Genomic DNA, 23872 nt, shown 5'->3' on the forward strand with positions numbered 1-23872 from the left:
TTTTCGCAGCCAAAATGTTCTATACTCCACAAACAAACTTTTTTCATAGAAGTAACTCGTAGTATTGACAGATATAAAATGCCAAAGGATTACTTAAGTGGAAACCCGTTCGACAGCGAATGGAAAGACGACGGGTTCCTGGTGGACAATAGTATGACTTCCTAGAGCCAAACTAGTTAAGCTAGTACCTTTACTAACACTCATCTCAGCCGCCCAAGCGTTTACTGCTCAGCAGGGAGTAACAGCTCCTTTGCCATTGAGTGGTTTTATGACCCCCAAAATCAACCGCGAGCGCTGGCAATCCATAGAGAGCCACAATAATGGTACTTATGACGAGACTAAGGTATCAGATCTTATGAATAACTCTCCCAGTAGACAAAGTGATCCATATCCCGCATGGGGACCTCCTGGAGTTGTGCCCATTTCCATTGAAGATATCGAAGGAGTTTTCCTTCAGTTAACCAATGTGTTTGGATTCCAGCAGGATAATACCCGCAACATGTTTGATCACTTCATGAGGATGCTTGACTCTAGAAGCTCAAGGATGGGACCTACGCGTTCTTTGAAGTCAGTTCACGCTGACTACATTGGCGGTATCAATGCCAACTTCCGCAAGTGGTTCTTTGCTGCTGGTACAGATTATGACCATTCTGTGGGCTTTGCAAACGTCAAAGTGATCGAAAAGTCCAAGGAAAAGGCAAGCATGAAAAGCCCTCACGAAGCAGAGGAAAAGTGGTCTTATTCACTCAGCCGTTTGCCAGCAGTCGATATGGTGGTACATGTTGCAATCTACCTTCTTGCTTGGGGAGAAGCTGGAAACCTTAGATTCATGCCTGAGTGTATGTGTTTCATATTCAAGTGTTGCTGTGACTTCTATTCGGGACTCGACCCAGATGAGCCTGTTAAGAACGCCACTCCCAGTTTCCTTGACCATGCCATCAAGCCTCTTTACACTTACTATAAAGATCAATTGTTCAAGAAGGTAGATGGCCGGTTGGTGAGAGTGGACAAGGATCACAAGAGTATCATTGGGTATGATGATATGAATCAGTTGTTCTGGTACAAGGAAGGATTGAACAGAATTGTCCTTGATGATGAGAGGAAGATTCTTGATATTGGTGCTGAGCATCGGTATATGTATCTTAACCAAGTGGTGTGGAAGAAAGCTTTCTTCAAAACTTTCAAGGAAACTAGAAGCTGGTCTCATGTGTTTTGCAACTTCAACCGGATTTGGATAATTCATGTTAGTATGTTCTGGTATTATACTTCCTTCAATGCTCCTACCTTTTACACATACCGGTACAATCCTTCCTTGGATAACCAGCCTACGGTTCAGGCGAGATTGACGGTCATGGCACTTGCCGGTGCAATCTCTGCATTCATTTGTTTGGTTTCCATTTTGTTTGAATGGTCCTTCATTCCTAGAAAATACGAAGGTGCTGAACCAGTGGGAAAGAGATTGGTGATGTTGTTTCTTCTTACTACTCTTAATGTTGCACCTTCAGTCTATTTATTGGTTTTCACTCCTTTGAACCTGAAGTCCACCACTGGAATATTGATAGCTGTCATTCACTTTTCTATTTCAGTTGTGACTGTTCTTTATTTAATGATTGTGCCCTTAGGAAAGTTGTTCTCGGCATCAATGGGTCAAGGAAGAAAATATCTTGCAAATGATTACTTCATTCAAAGCTTTCATAGGCTAAGGGGAACTGAACAAGCGGCTTCGATTGGCCTCTGGCTTGCTGTCTTCATTTGTAAGTTCATTGAATCATACTTCTTCCTCACTCTTTCATTGAAAGACCCTATGAGGGAATTAAGCATAATGCAAATGTCTAGATGTGCTGGAGATATTTGGATTGGTAAATCTTTATGCGCAGTCCAACCCATGATTGTACTATCATTGATCCTATTGACAGACTTGGTACTTTTCTTCTTGGATACATATCTTTGGTTCATCGTCTGTAACACATTTTTTTCCGTGTTTCGATCCTTTTATATTGGAATTTCGGTTTGGACTCCTTGGAGAAATATCTTTTCAAGATTACCAAAGCGTATTTTCTCGAAGATCATTTTTGCACCCACTGATGGAACTGTTAAAGGAAAGTATTTGACATCTCAGGTATGGAACTCAATTGTCATTTCAATGTACAGAGAGCACTTGTTGTCTATTGAACATGTGCAGAAATTGATTTATAAACAGATTGCTACCTCAACTAGTGTTGAGGACTCTATGTTGAAGGAGCCATCGTTTTTTGTGTCTCAAGAGGATATGTCAATGAAGTCAACTTTGTTCTATGGACAATCAGAAGCCCAAAGGAGAATAACCTTCTTTGCCCAGTCGTTGTCGACACCAATGAGAGAAATTGGTCCTACGGGATCGATGCCTTCGTTCACAGTTTTGGTTCCCCACTATAAAGAGAAGATTACTTTATCTCTTCGTGAGATCATTAGGGAAGAGCAACAGTACTCCAACATCACTATGTTAGAGTACTTGAAAAAGCTACACCCTTTAGAATGGTCCTGTTTTATTAAAGATACGAGACTTCTTGCTGAAGAATTTGACACAGATGACTCCTCAGCTACAAGGATTGACGAAAAAACTGATAACCATTACTATTCGGTGGGTTTTAAAGTAGCCACACCAGAGTATATCCTAAGAACTCGAATTTGGGCATCTCTTAGAACTCAGACCTTGTACCGTACAGTGTCTGGATTCATGAATTATTCAAGGGGAATCAAATTGTTGTTCGATGTTGAGACCCCAGATGATGACTTCATTGACGATGCCGAGAAGCTCAGAGAGGCGTCGGCAATGGCAATCAGAAAGTTTAGAATGATTGTTTCAATGCAACGGTTTATCGAATTTGATGTTGACGAAATTGAAAATACTGAATTCTTGTTGAGAGCTTATCCTGAGTTGGAAATCGCCTACTTGAGAGAGGAAGAGGATCCTACAACTCATGAAACACTTTATTTTTCTGTTTTGATTGACGGAAGCAGTCCCATAATGCCCAGTGGCTTTAGAAAGCCCAAGTACAAGATTCAATTACCAGGAAATCCTATTTTAGGAGATGGTAAATCTGACAACCAGAACCATGCAATTATTTTCTGTAGAGGAGAGTATATTCAGTTGGTAGATGCTAATCAAGATAATTACTTAGAAGAATGTCTTAAAATCAGAAGTGTCCTCGAGGAGTTTGAAGAACATTCACCACCATTAGATCCCTATTCTACACAATTGAAAACAAGCGGTTATGCTAATCCTGTTGCAATTATTGGGACAAGAGAATATATATTTTCTGAGAACATTGGTGTATTGGGTGATGTGGCTGCTGGTAAAGAGCAGACCTTTGGAACACTTTTCGCCAGAACACTTGCTCATATTGGTGGGAAATTGCATTATGGTCACCCTGACTTCTTGAATGCCATCTTCATGAATACTAGAGGAGGTGTCTCTAAGGCCCAGAAAGGTTTGCACTTGAATGAAGATGTCTATGCTGGTATGAATGTCTTGTGTAGAGGAGGACGTATCAAGCATTGTGAGTATATTCAATGTGGAAAAGGCCGTGACCTTGGGTTTGGTTCAATTTTGAACTTTACTACAAAAATTGGTGCTGGTATGGGAGAGCAGATGTTATCGAGGGAGCATTTCTATTTGAGTACAAGATTACCCTTAGACCGGTTCTTGTCTTATTATTATGCTCATCCTGGGTTTCACTTGAATAATGCTTTCATCATTTTGTCAATCAAATTGTTCTTGATAGTTGGAGTTAATATTGCAGCCTTGACTCGTGAAAGTACTATATGCGAGTATGACAAAAATGTCCCCATTAGAGATCCTCATCGTCCTGTTGGATGTTACAACTTGATTCCAGCTGTTCATTGGTTAGAGCGCTCGATTCTATCAATCTATGTGGTCTTTGCAATCTCTTTCCTTCCTTTATTCATACAAGAGTTGATGGAAAGAGGCTTCTATAAATCCTTCCTGAGACTTGGAAAGCACTTCTTGTGCTTATCACCATTATTTGAAGTGTTTGTCTGTCGAGTTTACGCAGAGTCCTTAATTACTGATATGTTTATTGGAGGTGCCAGATACATTGCCACTGGAAGAGGTTTTGCAACAACTAGGCAACCATTCGCAGTTCTATACTCACGATTTGCATTTGCCAGTCTTTATTTTGGAGCAGTCTCGTTCCTATTGATATTGTATACTTCCATTACCATGTGGAAAATTCCTTTGCTTTACTTTTGGATCACTATTGTTGGCCTTTTGTTATGTCCATGGATTTATAACCCAAATCAATTCAGTTTCAACGAATTTTTCCTCGATTACAGGAACTATTTAAAGTGGCTATCCAAAGGTAATAACAGCAGCAGAGAAATTTCATGGATACAATATGTTAGGTTAAACCGAAGCCGAATCACTGGCATTAAAACCTCAAAAAAGAGTTTCGAAGGATTCGACTTAAAACTTGTCAATGATGTAAAACCTTCCAAGTATAATACTGTTATTACTTCCACTTTACTTCAATGGATTGAAATCAGTTTTGTGGGAATCGCTTATTTGTTCTCAAACACCTTGAATGATACTCGGTATTCCAATCCCACACCTGCCCTTATGAGACTCACTATAGTAACATTAGCACCAATTGGTGTCAATATTGTTATTCTCCTTGTGTTTTCCCTTGTGTCGGTATTCTTAGGACCTTTACTTTCTTTATGTTGTTCCAAGTTCCCAGCAATGGTTGCACTTACTGTTCACTCTTTAGCAATCATCAATCATCTTGCCTTTTTTGAATTGTTTTGGTTTATGCAAAACCTAGATTTCTCAAGAACTGTGTTGGGATTGGCAACTTGTGTACTTATACAGAGATGGATCTTCAGAACCTTCATTAGTTGCTTTGTCTCAAGAGAATATATCCATGACAAGGCCAATATGACTTGGTGGTCTGGAAAATGGTTTACTTCTGGGCTTGGGTGGAACATGTTCTCGCAACCATTCCGTGAGTTCATTTGTAAGCTCACTGAGATGAGCTATTTTGCCGTTGATGTGTGTATGGGCCATTGTCTTCTTTTTGCTCAATTTCCATTGTTGTTCGTTCCCTATATTGACAAGTGGCACATGATGTTGCTCTTCTGGCTCAAGCCAACTAATCAGTTGCGTCCAAGATTGTTCTCCAAGAAACAGAAGAGAAGAATAAGGAGAACTGTCAATCTATACTTCGTTGTTTTTGTGATGATACTTGTGCTTATGGCCAGTCTTATTGTGGTTCCAATAGTTGCAACCAGATACTTTGAATTGGAATTCTCTGACTATGCTCCTCAATTCATTCAGGATTTGATCCAACCAGAAACACCCTTTCTCCAAAGAAAAGGTCTCCACAAAGGCTTAGTGCGTAACTGAGCTATACAAGCATCAGTTAGATTAGTTCCTGATATTTCACCAAAAGGGCTGGATTTTTCTTTTGGACAAGTTCAAGCAAACTGTGAAGGTCCTTCTCATCACAAAATGATTTGGCAATTTGGTACCGCTTCAACTTTGACAACTCCGTTAATGTTTGTAGGACCTTCGTGTCCCAGTCTTGAATCATGTCCTTTTGAGCCACAAAGCTTGCAGCCTCAATATAAAACGAGAAAAAGTCCGGCTCCACTCCATACAAAAAACTATCTGAAATAACATTAGAAGGAAGGTTGATCACATAGCTATATGCTTTATCCTTCTGAGCACCTTGTATGTTCTTCAAAGATGGGAGAATAGAAGTAGTTGATCTTTCCACAAACAGAGGGGCACTAGTGTCAGGAATATATTGTTTCTTTGGTCTGTCGAACATCTCTTCAATCTCTTTGGAAATATCAGCAGTACTCTCTTTTATCACTGGTTTTTCTGGCTTTGAGGGCCTTCCGTCCACAAGCCTTTGAAACTCATCGGGTAGTTTCGACACACTCTCTATTTTAATCTCGACTCTATGCGTTTTTACATCTTCCATGTTGTCGTCTTCGGCTAAAGAATCCAACTCTTGTTTAGCAGCCATATTAGAAGGATCATGCTCTAGGACTTTGGAAAAATACTGACGGGCTAGTTTAATGGAATTGATCCCTTTGAAAGCACTTGCTTTCCGGAAATAGAGTTTCTGTGTGGCTTTAGGGTCACTAACTAAGGCCAATCCCTTGTCACAGTCCTGAAGAGCTTTATGGAAATCTTCAAGCTTCAAGTAGCTCATGGCTCTATTGGAAAATAAAACTCCATTTTGAGGATCAAGCTCGATTGCTGCTGTGTAGTGTTCTATGGCAGTGTTGTATTCTTTGCTGGCAAAAGCAGCATTGCCCTTTCCTTTGAGGTTTTCTGCTGCAGATGGATCCATTAAGTGTTGAGGTTCTTTTGATTTGTGCGACTCAAATTTCGCATTTATAGATTTATGACTGTAGAAGAGCTACAAGATGAAATATGTGCTACCGATGCCATATTCCCTGATTGTACTACGGAAGTGGCTCCTCAAATCTATACATTCATGGTTCCTCTGCATAGTGATCTAGAAATCCAGGTGAGCTTTCCCGAATCGTATCCCGATGAGATCCCCAGCCTAGTGCAAGTCATTGTTCACGATCAAGTAAAATATAGTGACGAAGCATATTTGGAGAGAGCTGTGAAGTCCAAACTCGAGGCTCTTTTTTCACCGGGATGTGTGGTGGTAATAGAGTTGTTATCGGAGCTTGAAGTGTTTTTGGAGTCGTACAATGACAGAATTACAGAGCTTGAAGACCAGGCCAAAATGCTCAATATTAAAGAAGAACTGGAAGAACCTGAAGTTGCGGAGATTGAACACCATTACGAACCTCAGGCTGATCCTCTTGAAGGCTGGGTCCAGTCTGATGCTGTGGTGGACCGGGGATCTACTTTTATTGGATTTGCCAAAGAGGTCCATTCTCTCGAAGAAGCAGAAACCGCTATAGACCTACTAGTGACCGAGAAAAAGATTTCAAAAGCTTCACACAACATGACTGCATGGCGAATTAAGGGAGAGGGGGGTGTACAGTACCAGGACTGTGACGATGATGGAGAGAGTGCTGCAGGAAGTAGGATTCTTCATCTACTAACGGTATGTATTTAACAGGCTATATAATGGACTTTACTAACATGGGCAGATGATGGACCTTTGGAATGTGGTGGTGGTGGTGAGCAGATGGTTTGGAGGAACACATATCGGACCTGATAGGTTCAAGCATATAAACTCTGCTGCTAGAGATGCAATAGTGAAAGGAGGGTTTGGAGCTACTAATACAGGGAAGGAACAAAAGAAGAGTAAGAAGAAGAAGTGAACTACTTCTTTTGCGTTCGTTTCCTCTTGTTCAATTTGGAATGTGTTGGTTCACCGGCCCGTTTCCTGGACTGGTCTTTCTGATCTTTGGGTTCTTTGGGTTTGGGTTTGAAAATGCTGTTTATAAAGTCATTAGCATCAACGTTATTGAGAGCTTCAGCGTTAAGGTTTTGAAGCGAGGTAATCTCTGGCTTGTCCTTCTCAGTGGAAACATCTTCTTTCTTCTAAATTAGTTAGTAACTTGCGGTTTATAGATCTTGTGAATAATAGAACATACTTGTTTACTGGTCCGTGACTTTGCACGGGTGGGTTTGATGCTTGAGAATTCATCAAGTGTTTCTTGATCGTGGTCTTGTGTTTGTGATCCCCATGTTCGTTTTGTGGCAACGGGGACAGCTGCGAGCTCTTCTTCCGAGTCATCGTCGAATGCACTGATGCTACCGTATCCAACTGATTGTACTGGTACGGGTTTCTTGGTGAACAAGTAGGAGGAGTCTTCAAGGGCCCAGGCCGACGAATCTAGGACCTTTCTCTTGGATTCTTCGACGTCCACTTCATTCTTCTTGTCGTCAGCACTTCTCATGAACTTCATGTTCATGACCCGGTTCGACAAACTCATGGCGGGATGTTGATAATGCAGTAGTTAACAGTGCGGGTAATGGAAATGATGCGACATCGCGATGCGAACATTCTACTTCATCTCATCTCACCGAAAAATTCACTGCATCAACCAAATGAAATCAGACTTCAAGTTCTCCAATTTGCTTGGAACCGTGTACAGACGGGGGAACCTTGTGTTTACCGAAGATGGAACCAAGCTTCTCAGCCCCGTGGGAAACCGGGTTTCCTGTTTCAACTTGATCAAAAACGAGTGTTTTACATTCAACTACGAGCATCGCAAAGATGTCACCACCATAGCCCTCAACAAACAAGGAACCCTAATGTTGAGCGTGGACGAGGACGGGAGAGCCATTCTCATCAACTTTGTGGCAAGGACGGTTTTGCATCACTTTAACTTCAAGGACAAAGTGCTTGATCTCAAGTTCAGTCCTTGTGGAAATTACTTTGCAATCGCCTGCAACAGGTTCATACAGGTGTGGAAAACCCCCGACTTCACCGACGACCGTCAGTTCCTGCCATTTGTGCGCCACCGGGTATACTCGGGCCACTACAGTGACGTGACGTCGATTTCGTGGTCCAAAGACTCGAGATTCTTCTTGTCGACCTCTAAAGATATGACCTCCAAGGTCTACTCATTGCACTCAGATGAAAGCAGTGTGGCCATGACATTGGCCGGGCACAGAGACTACGTGGTGAATGCCTTCTTCAACGACACGCAAGAAATCATCTATACGTTGAGCAAAGACGGTGCTTTATTCCGTTGGGAGTATACTGAACGACCCGGTGAAGAAAGCGACAGCGACGATGAAGAAACTGATACAGAAAAACCCCAGAAGCACTTGAGCTGGAGAATCACCGCCAAAAACTTCTTCTACGCCGACAGCCACGTCAAGTGTGCCACGTTCCACCCCCAACTGAATCTTTTGGTGGTTGGTTTCAATAACGGGGAATTCAGACTATATGAGCTTCCAGAGTTCGTATTGGTGCAACAGTTGCTGATGGGCCAAAACCCTATCAACACCGTCAGCATCAACCGCACTGGCGAGTGGCTAGCCTTTGGGTCGTCCAAGCTCGGCCAGTTGCTTGTATACGAATGGCAGTCCGAATCGTATATTTTGAGACAGCAGGGCCACTTCGATTCTATCAACTGCATCTGCTATTCGCCCGACGGTGGACGAATAATCACCGGCTCTGATGACGGGAAAATCAAGGTCTGGGACAACCGATCTGGTTTCTGCCTCATGACATTCACAGAACACACCTCCAGTATCACCGGCCTTCAGTTTTCTAAAAAGGGACAGGTCTTGTTTTCGTCGTCGTTGGACGGAACCGTACGGGCCTTCGACTTGCTCAGGTACAGAAACTTCCGGACATTCACCGCCACCGAAAGAATCCAGTTCAACTGTTTGGCAGCGGATCCTAGTGGAGAGGTGGTGGTGGCCGGGTCTCAGGACTCGTTTGACATTTTTGTGTGGTCGGTGCAGACGGGGCAGTTGTTGGACCGACTCTCCGGACATGAAGGGCCTATTTCAGGGCTTTCTTTCGGGGTGGAATCCTCGGTGTTGGCATCTGCTTCCTGGGACAAGACCATTCGAATCTGGAGCATTTTCAGCCGGTCTCAACTGGTGGAGCCCATTGAAGTCCAGTCAGACGTGTTGAGTATAGCCATGAGACCCGACTCCAAGGAAGTCAGTATCAGCACGTTGGACGGGCACATTGTGACGTTTGACGTGGAAGACGCCAAACAAGTGCATCTACTCGACGGGAAAAGAGATATTATTGGAGGTAGGTACAAGGAGGACCGGTTCGAGGCGAAAAACTCTGCCCGGGCCAAGAACTTCACCACCATCGACTACTCGTTTGATGGAAACTTCATCATTGCTGGGGGAAACAACAACTCAATTTGTCTCTACGACGTGAAAAACGAGGTGCTTCTCAAGAAGTTCAAAGTATCAGAAAACATGAAATTGGACGGGACGTTGCAGAAGCTCAACTCCAAGAACATGGCTGATGGTGGGGCCCTTGACTTGGTGGACCGGGCTGGGGAAAACAGTGATTTGGAGGACAGAGTGGACAATTCGTTACCGGGATCCCGCAAAGGAGACCCTAGTTTAAGAAGCACTCGGCCAGCCATCCGAGTGGCTTCCATTCGCTTCAGTCCTACCATCTCTTCCTTTGCAGCCGGCTCTACCGAAGGACTAATGGTGTACTCGGTGGACAACGAAATGGTGTTTGACCCATTTGAGTTGGACATCGACATCACGCCGCAGACGATTATTGAAACCTTGGAAGAAAAGGATTATTTAAAGGCATTGATCATGAGTTTCCGGATGAACGAAGTCAAGTTGATCCGGCTTGTCTACGACTCGATCCCCGTCAAGGATATCAAGGTTGTGGCCAAAGATATTCCTGTGGTATATTTGGAGCGACTTTTGAGGTTTATCGGTGAGAGATCCATCGATTCAATTCACTTGGAATTGCACTTGATTTGGATCAACAGCTTGTTGTTGAGTCATGGTCAGTACATAGGTGTGCACCGGTACGAGTTCACCCATGCGATGAAGTTGTTGAGTCGGTTTTTGAACAAGTATGCAAAAAGTATTGTCAAGATCTCCAAAAACAGCGATGCGTTGACGGGATTTTTGACGGCAGCCGTGAAATCAAAGGACCAGGCAGAGGAGTTTGAGGGGTTTGAAGAGAGTGAACATGAGGACATGGATGAAGATAGTGATGAGAGTGAGGGCGAGTGGCTTGGACCCACTGCCGATTCCAAGGGATTTGCAGATGTTTTCGAAGATGCCGTCGACATGGACGAGTAATAGGGGTAGAATATACGCAGATAGAAGTAAAAACAGTAATCGAACAGATTAAAGTAGAAAGATCTCAGCTCGTAAAAGATACAACTTCTCGAAAATAAACTCAGCCAGCACAATGAAATTGCAAAATTGGCGAAAAATATTAGACGCACAAACCGGAAAAATCCAACAAACTCTAAACCACAAACCAAAGTCCACAAACCCAAAAACCAACTCCAACTTCAAACTCGTGTCATGCACCGACTGCCGTATCCACCACCAACACCCACTGCCCAGCAATCATCAATCCTTCCGCGGCGTATTCAGGCCCCCCCCCGCCGATCTGGGGTTCCCCCACCTCCACCGATATTTGGTGCGAGTGATCGAAAATGGCGTGGGGCGCCCCGAAAATGTGCGTGGTGTGTTGCTGGCTCATACGAACATGACTTGTCCAAACCTACCATCCACCTCTGAAGCTCGACCTTAAAAACATCCAAGTAGTCCACCTTCCTGCTGGCTGTCATACCTGGTCTTCACCATCATCCCCCTCTTCTCTCCCTCTCTCATTCCTTATTTTTTTTTCCGGCACACAAACCCGATATCTCTTACCCCAAGTTTCGTTCTAGGGGATTAATTCTCAAAAAATATCAGTCGCTCAACTTTTACTCTTTTACCACATTACTTAAAAAGCATTTCCAATGGGCAGAGACATCCAGAACCACTTGCTATTCGAGGTGGCCACGGAGGTCGCCCACAAGGTGGGAGGAATCTATTCGGTGTTAAAATCCAAAGCTCCCATCACCGTTGCTGAGTACAGAGAGAGATACACCCTTATAGGTCCTTTAAACCATGACTCGGCCCAGGTCGAAGTTGAAGAATTGCCAGTCAAGGACCCCCACGTTTTGAAGACCTTGAACTCCATGAGTGATCGTGGGGTTCGCTGGCTCTATGGGAGATGGTTGATTGAAGGGGCTCCTAGGGTGTTACTTTTTGACATCCAGTCAGCTCTGCAACACTTGAACGAGTGGAAGTCGGACTTGTGGAACAACGCCGGCATCCCCACGCCCGACCATGACCAGGAGACCAACGAAGCCATTTTGTTGGGGTACCTCGTGGCGTGGTTTTTGGGAGAGTTGGTATTCCATGACCGGGAAAGGGCTGTTATCTGTCACTGTCATGAATGGTTGGCCGGGGTGGCGTTGCCGTTGTGTCGTAACCGTCGCCTTGATGTCACCACCATTTTCACTACCCATGCAACCTTGTTGGGTCGGTACTTGTGTGCTGGGTCGATTGACTTTTACAACAATTTGGCCAACTTTGACGTGGATGCTGAAGCCGGGAAAAGAGGTATCTACCACCGGTATTGTATCGAACGACTGGCAGCCCACACTGCCGATGTGTTCACCACCGTGTCTCACATCACTGCATTTGAATCCGAGCACTTGTTGAAGAGAAAACCCGATGGGGTGTTGCCCAATGGGTTGAACGTGGTGAAATTCCAGGCAGTTCATGAGTTCCAGAACTTGCATGCCATGAAGAAGGCCAAGATCAACGAGTTTGTCAAGGGCCATTTTTACGGCAACTACGACTTTGACTTAGACAACACTCTCTATTTCTTCATTGCCGGTCGGTACGAGTTTAGAAACAAAGGATGTGATTTTTTCATCGAGAGTTTGGCTCGGTTGAATCACCGTTTGAAGGAGATTGGCTCAAAGATCACGGTGGTGGCCTTCATCATTATGCCAGGGAGAACCCAGTCTTATACGGTTGAAACCTTGAAGGGACAGGCCGTCATCAAGCAGTTGGAAAGCACCATTGAAGAAGTGCAAAAGAAGGTGGGTGAACGACTCTTTGAACACTGTGCCCGGTTTCCCAACAAGCTCAATGGATCCAATACGGCTGGAAATGAGGTTCCATCTATTGATGAGTTGATTAAGCCGGCTGATAGAGTGTTGTTGAAGAGAAGAATCTTTGCTTTGAAAAGAGAGGGATTGCCACCGATTGTCACTCACAACATGGCCGATGATGCCACCGACCCAGTGTTGAACCAAATTAGAAGGGTACAATTGTTTAATAAACCCGAAGATAGAGTCAAGATTATTTTCCATCCCGAGTTCTTGAACGCTAATAACCCGATTTTATCATTGGATTATGATGAATTCGTTAGAGGTTGTCATTTGGGTGTATTCCCCTCCTACTACGAGCCTTGGGGTTATACCCCGGCTGAGTGCACGGTCATGGGGGTGCCTTCCATCACCACCAACTTGTCAGGGTTTGGGTGTTACATGGAGGATTTGATTGAAAACACAAGTGATTATGGAATTTATATTGTCGACAGAAGAATGAAGTCTGTTGATGAGTCCATTAACCAGTTGACTGATCAGATGTTCGACTTTACTCAAAAAACCAGAAGACAGAGAATCAACCAAAGAAACAGAACCGAGAGATTGAGTGATTTATTGGACTGGAAGAGAATGGGTCTCGAGTATATCAAGGCCAGGCAATTATCATTGAAGAGGGCTTATCCTGATAAGTTCAAGAACGGTGCCAATCCTTTCCAGCAAAATAACTCTAACTTGAAATTGACTAGACCTTTATCGGTTCCGGGATCTCCAAGAGGAAAGTTGGGTATCATGACTCCAGGAGATTTGGGTTCCTTGCAAGAAGCTCAACAAGGATTAGCCACCGAAGACTACATCGGGTTCAAGTTAGGTGAAAATGATGATACTGAAGGAGATGCCGAATCTGGTTATCATTTGACCTTAAGAGGAACTTCTGCTCCTCCTCCAGATGAGGATGAGCAATAGAAAAAATAGTGGACAAATCAGTTTAAACAGGACTCGTAATAAGATCCTGCTTGTGTTAGTTGTGTTGCAATCATGTGCATTGTTAAAGTTATTTCATTCCATTTCCATCCGTTTGTTATTAGTTATATATAAATATGACATTTAAAGTGTAAGTTTGTTCGCTTTCCCCAAGTTGACAAAGTATTTTTGTTCGCGCAATGAACATTTTCATTTTTACTCTTCAACGACTTAAAGGATGGTATGTCTTACTTATAACCCACCAAGGCCAAGTTAAATCAGACTTTGCTGTTGGTTTTTGTATTCTTTATACTAATATATCTCTAGTTACCATTATATTTGTTGAATTCCGCCAAAAGCCAGCCGATATTGGTTGAATTGAAGAATGGGGAGACCTTGAATGGGTTATTAACCAACTGTGATTCCTGGATGAATTTAACCCTTTCCGAAGTGATTCAAACATCTCCCAACGCTGAGGTATTCACAAAGATACCGGAGATCTATATCAGAGGTAGTCATATCAAATACTTAAGATTGCCTGAACAAGTATGTATACGGTTTCTCACCGCTATGAAATTTGCACATATACTAACTATTTCTAGACTATGGACTATGCCAAGGAGCAAAATATGATCAACATGGAACAAAGAAACAAGAACCAAAACAGAAGAGGCGGAAGACCCAACAACAACTCCGGAAATTTCAACAGAAGACGTAACGATAATAACAGAGGAGGTAACTATAATAACCGTCGTGGAAACAGCAGCAATTACCACCAGTCCCATGGTGCTGGAGACAGTTAGAGATGCTCGAAGGAATCTTGCGGCTTAACGAGTTACATAGATTTGTATATTAATAAAACCTTTTTTTGTAGCTGGCAGTTCTATTTGTGGCCATACCCTCACCGATTTTCTTATGCCCATACCATCACCATTTTAAGTCAGATTTTGCTACTCATACTTGCTACTGTATTTGCCGCCTGGTTCATGCAACATCCACGCTCATTGGCTTCAACTCCAACTTCTTCAGATTCCAACCCATTTTGGGCTCAATATGAAACCATTAATCGTGGTACTTTCAAAGGGTACAAAGATATAAGACGTCTGAGATGCTTCAACATGGGCTGCCGTACCAGCTTCAATGCCCCTTGTCAGCACTGTCGCGTGTTACCATACTTCCCATCTCCATTGCGGCAGGTCCAATATCCGCCCAAGTTTGACGACATCCCAGGTGTTCTTCGTTCAGACTCAGACTCCAGCTCCAACTACGATTCGGATTCTTCATCTGAGTACGAGGACAGCGTGATCCTCCGGTCGGGGAGGGAACAAGCCGGACTCCGGCTTGGTGCTGTCAATGCTAAGATCGACAGTTTATTCCATCATGGCAGCCATGATTTCAAGGGCATCGAAAACCAGCAATTTTGTTTGCAGCCATATCTTCACCTTTCACCACCTCAGCCATCTGACAAAGGTGATAAGGAACCCACAAAGTACATACGGTTCCCACAACTCACCCAGCGTACCTTGGAAAGAATCAGCAACAAGTTGAGATTCAGACGGGCTTAGTTTACACCTTTGACGCTCCAACTTCTCAAATCTTCTCTATAGTTGGTCTCATTAATTAACCCATGAATGCACCTTACCTCTTCATCCTCGTCGTTGTCATCCGCCAAGTCATCTTTCAATTTCTGCCGCCATTCGTCAGCAGAATTGTTGAATATGCTATTGATGCATACTTCCGGCGAAAAGTCCAAAAGAAGATGAAGTTTTGGGTCCCACGTAGACTCCAAAATCTTCTTGTACAAGTCATTGACAATGGGATCAATGAGCACAGGAGGGTCTTGGTCACCCTTCGTTTCCAACGACTTTTCCGGAGGATTGCGACTCTTCTTGGTGCCAGACCGTTGAATACGCCTATCATCAGACATCGGAGACTGTTCCCGCTTGATAGAAGTATCGGTCTTCTTGTTCTCAGATCCAATGACGTCGTTCAAACCGCCAAATATGTTTCTCCGTTCGAACTGCGGGACATTATACTGGTTGTGGGAGGATGACTGAGCAGTTGAAGAGGACTTTGAGGTGGTGTCATGGTGAGTGACAGACTTAGAAACAGTTCCCGAATCGTTGATTTGAAGCAGCGTATGAAAGTCGAAGCTGGCCGGCAACTCCGATAGGTGGACGGTCAAACTCAAGATGGAGTTGACTTTCGAGTCTTTAAGCAAATACTTGGAAGTAACAGGTTCATTGAAATTCAAATATTCAGCTAAATTGATTTCTAGTTTTCCCAACTCGAGCCTGTTACTGGTGTGGTGATGGCCGAATTCCTTGTGCTTTTCTCCCACGTAGAATATCTTCATGAGAAGATACTTGTCTGCAATCAAGTTTTCCCGGCGCTTAATGCCAAACCGCAAGTTACATGACACCTTATAGTTGAACCCACATTTGAAGTTATGTATTGGTTTCGAGGATGTGGTGACGTAAATGTTACCATTAGATGTGTGTGTCCTGTTGTCTTCACTGTTAGGCGAGGAGAAGGCTGGAGTTGATGATCCCAGAGACGGTTCGCTATTATCGTTATCAGTAAGCGACTTGTGAATGTTATTTCGGATGGAAAGGGCTCGGAGCGATGGAAGTGATTTCTTCTTGCTGTCACGGATATTGAGCTCTATGTAGCACTCTCCACTGACCTGAGGGATATTTGATAGTTCATTGATATTAAGATCGAGTTTAAACTTAGGTTTCTTTGTTCCTAAACTCATAGCTAGCTGGCTTGCTTTTGTTCGACTAACTGACTTTATGGAGCGAGGGAGCGCGCGTCCTGTATATGCGCTCATCGGTTGACGAGCTGTCCACAATCCTCAAGGATAACTTTAAACGTCAACAACCCCAGAATTGACTTTGGCGTGAACCGTTGAATGGCGTGGCTACTCACCATATAATTACATATATACCATCTCACATTCCTTCCTAAAAGTCAATTATCACTTTTTGAACCCCCGGAAAAAGCATTTTTCTGTTTATATACAAACAACATACCTGGCACTTTTGAACAAAAACACATTTTTGTGCATATGCCTGCGATGCCCGACACCCTAGATCCTCCAGTCCAGCGATTTCAGTCACTAGCACTATCCATACCTATGGATCCCTCGCAATTTGATTATATTGTCCAGTTTCTTCGAAACCTACTCAATGTTGACGACCCTACAACCATCACACTCCCCGATTTATCTGTGCATTTCGAAGCTGATGCCTCCAAAGAGATTCTTCCCGATGTCACCTTCCCCAACGATATTTGGTTTAGAGACAATATCTCCATACGGGACTGCAAAATTAAGGTGACGATGCTCCACGAAATCAACATCATGCTCACGAGTGAAATCAACAAATTGGACCAGCCGTTGGAGGACATGTTGTTGATGTACTACCAGAAGCTCTTGGCCGCGTACAAGTTCTATGAGTTACCAGCCCAGCAGTCGTACGGATCTGATGTGACAAACAACTTCTCTGTTCGCGAAGAGCTCGAAGACGAGATAGAAGACCTTGCCCCCGATGAAGGCAAGCTGCTCAACCGCACCGTATCCAATCAGTCTTCCACAACATCATTAAAGACCCATCACTCGTTTTTTTCCCATTCCAGTGCCAATATTAATACAACCAACTTCTCAGGTCTCGGTAATGGGAAGCACACTCTGACATCTTCAAGTGGACCGTACTTGGGCCGCAGACGGTTTCTGTCGATAGTCTCCAACAATAATAGCAATGCCAACAGTAACGGATCAAGCCCACATAAAGAACGTGAACACGAAGAGATTGTGGAAGAGGAAAGTAAAAGACAGCAGGCATTGAACTCACTTCTTTCCAAGTCGTATATCTACAATAAGATCAAAAAACACCGTGAGCTGACGAGTTCGATGAACTCCAACATTCTGCTTCCAAGCGTGCCTTATAGCGGCCGTAACAGTGTCAGCACAACTGCTACCATGAATTCTGCCAAGAGTAAAAGGTCGTCTTCCAACTTTACTCTGCTCGATAACAACGAGTTGAAGCATCCCTCATTCCCGGTGTTGCCGTCTTTTGCCAGCTACACGCTGAGTCAACGGCTCGAGTTCCAAAGACTGAAGCAAGAGTATTATCTCCAAATACAACGGCTTCTTGAGCTGGTCCAGGCAATCATACACCAACTCCAGTTGAACCATAAGGATGCCAAAGCGTTCAAGTTGATGGACTTTATCAAGCGGTATGTGTTCAGGTTTGTGGTGATCGATGCGTCGGAGTTGGTATTGACCTATGGTGAGATAGAGGCGTACCGTTTGTATAGTAGATTGAATCAGGGTTGAGTGGTTAATTAACGATTAATGTACAATTATATAACAGCAAGAAGTAGAAGTGGGCCACGGCAAAGAGAGGATTGCTAGTGGACCAGAGCAGAGGTAGTTGAGGTGGTAATTATCTTGAATCCACAAGGTGGCTGCGAAACACCAACTGCACCTTCTTCACCACAAAACCAGCTCCACAAAAACGGACACCGCTACTGACCTTCCTTTAGCTCCACTAGGGGTTTACCGACTGTGGCTCACAGCCTGTGCAATCTGGTCGACCTTATCCATCATCTGGGTTCCCTGCAGGAAAACGCCGCTCAGTGTCGGACTTTCACCCAACCTCATCCACCAACCCTCGATAGTATATAATAGGCATATTCGACCCCCATTTTACCGGTCCCAAAGATGAGTCAGTTTTCCCACCTTGAGCTCCAGCCCGCTGACGAATTCAACGATCTCCGGATAAAATTGGCAAACGACTCGGACCCCAATAAAATTGATGTCAGTATCGGTGTCTATAGAGGAGAGGATGGAAACTCCTTCACGCTCCCTGTCGTCCGCAGAGCCAAGGCCTTGTACCACGAGGAAAACTATGGGCACGATTATACGTTTTGCTTGGGATTGCCTGATTTTGTGCAAAATGCTGCCAAGGTCATCATAGGTGAAACACTCGTGTCCAAAAAGTTGGTGGCCTCGTGCCAAACCATCGGTGGAACTGGAGCATGTCACCTCGGAGCCTTGTTTCTCAGTCAGAGTTCAGGCTACAAGAACTTTTATCTCGGGGTTCCCGCGTGGCCCAACTACCTTCCTTTAATTAAACAGGCTGGAGGTACTGTCACCACGTACTCGTACTACGACACGGAGAAGAAGCAAGTGGACTTCAACGCGATGTTGCGCCTGCTCAACGCTGCTCCCGCCAAGTCCGTGTTCATTTTGCAATTGTGTTGTCATAACCCTACTGCTGCGGATTTGACGATCGAGCAATGGCTGCAAGTGGCTGAGATCATGAAGAAAAGAGATTTGATTCCGTTTATTGACGCGGCATATCAGGGATTTGCCACGGGGTCGATGGAGACTGACGGTTTGCCTATCCAGAAGTTCATTGAGGTGGGCTGCGAGGTGGTTGTGTGTCAGTCGTTTTCCAAGAACCTTGGATTGTATGGAGAAAGATTGGGGTGCTTGCACGTGGTGGTCAACGATGTGGCCCACACTCCGCTTGTGCTAGATCAGTTGAGATACATGTATCGTGCCGAGTGCTCGAGTTCTCCCGCGTATGGTGCTAGACTAATGGCTCTTATCACCAAGAATGATGAGCTTTTGACCCAGTGGAAAAAGGACTTGCAGGACATGAGTTCACGTTTAAGAACCACCAGGGCCACTGTGTACGAGTTGCTCACCGAGAAGTATAAAACCCCAGGAACTTGGGAACATGTCAAGACTCAACGAGGTCTTTTCTGGTACTCTGGCTTGACCGAGCAACAAAGTAAGAAACTTCTCGATGAGCATCATGTGTTTCTTCCTAAGAGTGGAAGAGTCAATGTGGCAGGTTTGAGCGATCGTAACGTTGATTCCTTCTGTGCTGCATTTGATGCAGTGGTTAGAAGCTGATAGTTAGGGTTTAGTAGCATTATCTTCATACGGGTTAGTGGGAATTTACTAACATTATGAAAAGACATGTTAGAGTAGAGCTTTAACAGATAGAAGACAATGAACGTATAACTATCTCTGACAGACATCCTGCAGTCAAGCCACTGGCAGCAATGGTACTAGACAGTTGAATCGGATATCGATAGTGCGGCTGCAAAATCGCAACCTTTGATGAAGATTAATTAATTGCAACATGGATTTTAAATTTGTACTTACCGGCTTGCTAACACTGTTGTATAAACCTCCGTGTATTATTTATCGAGAAAGGACTTATTTGATATTTTAGAGGCAAAATTAACGGTTCACTTTCTTTTTTCTTCTTTCATTCAACTTAGAAACTATAACCCAAAATTTGCGAGTATTAAGATTTAAATCAAAGTTAAGGAAGAACAAAAAATCAGCGAATAGTCAAAGTGGAACAAATCAATGCCATTGGTTCCTCGGTATTAGCGCCACTAGGACAAAGTAGGTGCCATAACATCTCTCCCCTATAGTCTATTTTGACCTCTCACACATTCGAACTTGAGCAGGCTCCAAATGATCGACAAGGTAAGTCACATGACTAGACCTTTACGAGGCACCGGCAGCAGTAGATGTTGGTCGCGCCTCTCTTTCGTGCCATGCCCTCAAAATTTAGCCTAACACATTGTCTAACGGCTAGGATAGATGCCTATTTGTTGTCGTTGTCGTTTGCACCAGAAAAAGAAATCCCAACGGTGAATAGGAGAGGTGGGTGTCAGGTGAGAGTTAGGTGTCAGGTGAGAGTAAGGCAGATACTACTGTACATAGTCAATTGGGTTTGGTGGGACAATTGCGTGATCTAGTCGGTGTTAATTCTGGTGGAAGCGCAAAATCATCCAAAAGGACCTGTGGTTTTACTTAAGTTGCCTTCACTTTAGCTGCCCTAAGGGTAAAAATTGTGTGGTTACAAGGTCCCGTTTCAGGTGATTCTGTACTAAGACTTAAAATTCTGCTTGAATGCAAGAGTTTTGAGATAAGGCTTTTTTGCCCATGTGGTGAGCCGATGCCCCTGGACCGAGGGGACCGAAAAAAGGATTAAAACCGTTTAGCAAGGCAAATAGCACAAATGACGCACCTATACGCCCTCAGGCTGAGTTCTGCGTGGAGTCCATATATATGCGGAATTTTACCGCACATGCCTTTACCCCATTAGGCATGCATATATCTTTATTGCATTCAGCGGTCCACAGTAGTCCTTATTTGACGCCACCCCTGCAGGAACTCCCATCCTGCACGGTTCCTGAAAGCACTACCCACCAACGGCGTGCATGATTGGCTTATTACTAGATGTAAATGGAAAATCGAGGGTGCCGGAATCTCACCTGTATTCCGGGTGACTTTAGACGAACGGCACTCCTAATGCGTTATTGTTCATCAGGGCAGCTCGATGCTCGCAAGTAAAACCGCTCTTTGTACGCCTGCAACCACACGTCGTACAAGCCACGCCTGTCTAAAGCGTGAAAATTAGTAATGCAACCTACTGACAACAAACGAAGCAATTTTTTTTGAAACGGGTTAAAACTAGCTTTGAAATTAACCCTGGCTTCTGAAATGACTAAAACTAGGCCTGAAACTTGTGCACACTTTCGAAACAAACCAACTCTTAAACTGATAAACCAAACGAAACAAACCAACTTTTCAAACCTTTCGAAATACCTCTAAACGACTCTTGTACTAAACTACATAACTCATTATATTATACAAAAAAAACTGAAAAGGCCTAAAAATAATCGTTAACTCTGATAATCGAATCCATATCCGGACGCATTGGTACCAACGGGCGTAGGTAAAGAATTGAACCTGGACTGTTCATAGCCAATGGCAAACTGAGGCTGTTGCTGCGGTTGTCCCTGTTGGACTTGCACTTGAGGCATCTGCAGTGGTTGTTGATGATGGTAATGGTGGTCATAAGGCATGGGCATCAGCGAAAGTGGACTCAATTTCTCCTGAGTACCGGGCACAAACTCATTATTGTACTGAAACTGAAAGTTCGATTGAATGGGATTCTGGGGGAGATACACCATATTATTATAAGGTTGTTGCAAATTAACGTTGGAAGATTGGGGCGTCTGTTGATACTGTTGATTAAACTGCGGAGGCAAGTTTTGACCCGAAGGTACCAACTGTTGCATAGCTTGTTGCTGTTGTAACATGTATGAAGTGTACTGGTCTTGTTGCAACTGGAGCATTTGATGGTTGTGTAACTGAAGTTGTTGCTGACGCAAATTTTTCTGCTTACAGAAGTCACATATCTTACCTTTGCCGTTTCTCCTGGGAGTATACCTATATCCAGGGAATTTTTTTGCATGGTTGGTCTTTTCTTCTTCTGCCAATTTGTTCCAATGGTCTCTTTCTTCATTGGGGAGGGCTCTCCATCTTCTACCCAATTCCCTTGACACTTCTGGGTTGGTTCTGATGACACTACCTTCGTCTAATACACTCTGATGATATTTTTGCCTGAATAAAATAAACGCATTCCGGGGTCTGGGGATACGGTTGGCGTTGGATTTACAGGAGCACTTGCCTTCCCCATAATATTGACCGCTGCCCAGAGACAGCCCGGAGAACAGCGACGCCGGCGTGGTGTGGGCGGTGGAAGTCTGAGAGCCCGCAGTGGAAAATAGTTCCAGGTCTCCACTGACAGATTGCCCCGAGATGGACCCATTGGGTTGGAGCTGGGAGGTGGCCGCGGGCCCGGCCGCGGTGGGTTGTGGTTGTTGAGTATTCATGATGGAAGATAATGAAGGTAAGCTGTGTCTTTCTTCTGGATTGTAATAAATGGCAGTTGACATAGGAGGGTTGAGAGAAGTGAAATTGACCTTAAGAATTGAACAATCCTGTTGCAATAAGTAAAATTGAAAAGTGTGGGCGGGCTGACACGGGGGCTGTGAAGATGTCCAAACTCAATGCGACTTAAGTTAACACAGATGATTAAAAATTCAGTTGATTGAATAATGAGGAGATTTGGAGTTCTTAAATAAGTTTTTGATCAATTTTATAGGTTTTGTGGATACACCAAAAAAAAATCAAAAAATAATTTTTCCCCTTTGGCGTTCCTGCAATATCCTAGCTAAAAAAAAAATTCACCACCAATTTGATGTTTTATTTATTTTTCTAAAATCAAATAAGATTGCGCAATAAATCAAAAGAAAAACATAACAAGGCCGGGCACACGACCTCGTTCCCTCCACCCGCTAGCATGAATTGGTGTTAGAGTTGATCAAAAATGTCCAATCCCCCCCACGGCCAGCCCATGGGCTACAATGGGAAATCATCTCATCATCCCCTTGAAGAACAAAATAGAGTTAAGTCCGGTGGTCCACTATCCCGAGACACCATTATTGACCATTTGTTTGTGGACCCCCAAAAATTACAAAAGGATCGCTGGTGCATAATAATCAAAACTAGGACTGTTTACCATCACTTGTAGTAATTTCCTACAGTCGTGCCTCCATTATGTAAGAGCGAAACAAATGAGACCTCTCGTTGAGAAAACAATATGTAAGGTACGGACATAAAGTGCGTGAATTTAGGCAAGTGTATCCACCATACATCAACCTCCTGTAGGTGCATAAAAAATAATTGTTTACCTCTTGTTGCTGACGATACTAAAAACATGTCAATGAAGTCAAATTTAGTGTTATATTGCAGACTATTAGATTCAATCTACGATTCGATTTAATTAGCCCATCGTTGATGAATGTCGATAAATTAGCCGACTTCACCCTACCGCCATTATGGTTTCGATTCAAGAGATCTTTGTCCACTGCCTCGTGCATCCGATCCATGAGCCCGACCCCGGTTTGTCATAATGCTGCAGCGTTCGGGGGGTACCTTAGTAATTTCACTATCATTTTTTATTTCTGGGTATTTATTTCTTTTGAGACTTTTTTTGCTCTAATTTCTTTCTTGAACCGTCACCTTAACGCTGCATTCCACCGTCACTTATACATACTCGGTTCATATTTAAGAAATGATACATTGCCTAAGACAAGACTGTTGACAGCCCAACCATAATTCCAAATCGCTCCATTTATTAGCACCTACTAGCAATTGGAACATTCAACTACATGAACTATAATTGCAGCTCTAACCTAAAATTTGGGTCGGTAATCGTTCAAATAAAGGGGTAGTCTGTATAGTTATTCACTAACTTTGCGGTTACCAATTTCGAATTCGTTTGCACATATGAACAATACGTAGCATCATCAAGGCAACTTATTTAACTTTATTTCCTATTATAACAATTGGGTATCTTCCCGGTTATTATTTCCCGCCCCTACATTGCGTGCCCTGCCCAGGGCGGCTACGTCCACCCACCGCTAATTCAGATTTTTTTTTTACCCC

At 43.7% G+C, this 23872-nt stretch overlaps 11 protein-coding genes across 11 annotated transcripts; 7 read left to right on the forward strand and 4 right to left on the reverse strand. All coding sequences in view use genetic code 12, as the record gives it.

Annotated features, from left to right (window-relative positions):
• Positions 1 to 78: 78 nt before the first annotated feature.
• Positions 79 to 5404, forward strand: GSL2 (Callose synthase 5; the record flags this gene model as incomplete). The annotated part of the gene is made up of 2 exons (XM_006688302.2): positions 79 to 151; positions 210 to 5404. The coding sequence occupies 2 exons, from the start codon at positions 79 to 81 to the stop codon at positions 5402 to 5404; spliced, it is 5268 nt and encodes a 1755-aa protein (XP_006688365.2).
• A 16-nt stretch (positions 5405 to 5420) lies between these two features.
• On the reverse strand, positions 5421 to 6362 carry PPP5C (Serine/threonine-protein phosphatase 5; the record flags this gene model as incomplete). Its single annotated transcript, XM_066157551.1, has 1 exon — positions 5421 to 6362. One exon carries the CDS (start codon positions 6360 to 6362, stop codon positions 5421 to 5423), a length of 942 nt encoding a protein of 313 aa, XP_066013648.1.
• A 54-nt stretch (positions 6363 to 6416) lies between these two features.
• On the forward strand, positions 6417 to 7317 carry PSN45_000917 (uncharacterized protein; the record flags this gene model as incomplete). The annotated part of the gene is made up of 2 exons (XM_006688304.1): positions 6417 to 7097; positions 7144 to 7317. 2 exons carry the CDS (start codon positions 6417 to 6419, stop codon positions 7315 to 7317), a joined length of 855 nt encoding a protein of 284 aa, XP_006688367.1.
• A 1-nt stretch (position 7318) lies between these two features.
• Positions 7319 to 7935, reverse strand: PSN45_000918 (uncharacterized protein; the record flags this gene model as incomplete). Its single annotated transcript, XM_006688303.2, has 2 exons — positions 7319 to 7540; positions 7594 to 7935. 2 exons carry the CDS (start codon positions 7933 to 7935, stop codon positions 7319 to 7321), a joined length of 564 nt encoding a protein of 187 aa, XP_006688366.1.
• Positions 7936 to 8050: 115 nt separating this feature from the next.
• Positions 8051 to 10756, forward strand: PWP2 (U3 snoRNP protein; the record flags this gene model as incomplete). The annotated part of the gene is made up of 1 exon (XM_006688305.1): positions 8051 to 10756. The coding sequence occupies one exon, from the start codon at positions 8051 to 8053 to the stop codon at positions 10754 to 10756; it is 2706 nt and encodes a 901-aa protein (XP_006688368.1).
• A 674-nt stretch (positions 10757 to 11430) lies between these two features.
• Positions 11431 to 13539, forward strand: GSY1 (glycogen synthase; the record flags this gene model as incomplete). Its single annotated transcript, XM_066157552.1, has 1 exon — positions 11431 to 13539. One exon carries the CDS (start codon positions 11431 to 11433, stop codon positions 13537 to 13539), a length of 2109 nt encoding a protein of 702 aa, XP_066013649.1.
• A 235-nt stretch (positions 13540 to 13774) lies between these two features.
• Positions 13775 to 14339, forward strand: PSN45_000921 (uncharacterized protein; the record flags this gene model as incomplete). Its single annotated transcript, XM_006688307.1, has 3 exons — positions 13775 to 13777; positions 13864 to 14082; positions 14139 to 14339. 3 exons carry the CDS (start codon positions 13775 to 13777, stop codon positions 14337 to 14339), a joined length of 423 nt encoding a protein of 140 aa, XP_006688370.1.
• Positions 14340 to 15097: 758 nt separating this feature from the next.
• On the reverse strand, positions 15098 to 16294 carry PSN45_000922 (uncharacterized protein; the record flags this gene model as incomplete). The annotated part of the gene is made up of 1 exon (XM_006688309.1): positions 15098 to 16294. The coding sequence occupies one exon, from the start codon at positions 16292 to 16294 to the stop codon at positions 15098 to 15100; it is 1197 nt and encodes a 398-aa protein (XP_006688372.1).
• A 381-nt stretch (positions 16295 to 16675) lies between these two features.
• Positions 16676 to 17875, forward strand: PSN45_000923 (uncharacterized protein; the record flags this gene model as incomplete). Its single annotated transcript, XM_066157553.1, has 1 exon — positions 16676 to 17875. The coding sequence occupies one exon, from the start codon at positions 16676 to 16678 to the stop codon at positions 17873 to 17875; it is 1200 nt and encodes a 399-aa protein (XP_066013650.1).
• Positions 17876 to 18262: 387 nt separating this feature from the next.
• On the forward strand, positions 18263 to 19465 carry PSN45_000924 (aspartate aminotransferase/Glutamic oxaloacetic transaminase AAT2/GOT1; the record flags this gene model as incomplete). The annotated part of the gene is made up of 1 exon (XM_006688311.2): positions 18263 to 19465. The coding sequence occupies one exon, from the start codon at positions 18263 to 18265 to the stop codon at positions 19463 to 19465; it is 1203 nt and encodes a 400-aa protein (XP_006688374.1).
• Positions 19466 to 21258: 1793 nt separating this feature from the next.
• Positions 21259 to 22317, reverse strand: RFG1 (slightly ste11-like protein; the record flags this gene model as incomplete). The annotated part of the gene is made up of 1 exon (XM_006688312.2): positions 21259 to 22317. One exon carries the CDS (start codon positions 22315 to 22317, stop codon positions 21259 to 21261), a length of 1059 nt encoding a protein of 352 aa, XP_006688375.1.
• Between the last annotated feature and the right edge of the window lie 1555 nt (positions 22318 to 23872).

This window comes from Yamadazyma tenuis, chromosome 1 (genome assembly GCF_029203305.1).
Source record: "Yamadazyma tenuis chromosome 1, complete sequence".
NCBI classification, from domain to species: Eukaryota; Fungi; Ascomycota; class Pichiomycetes; order Serinales; family Debaryomycetaceae; genus Yamadazyma; species Yamadazyma tenuis.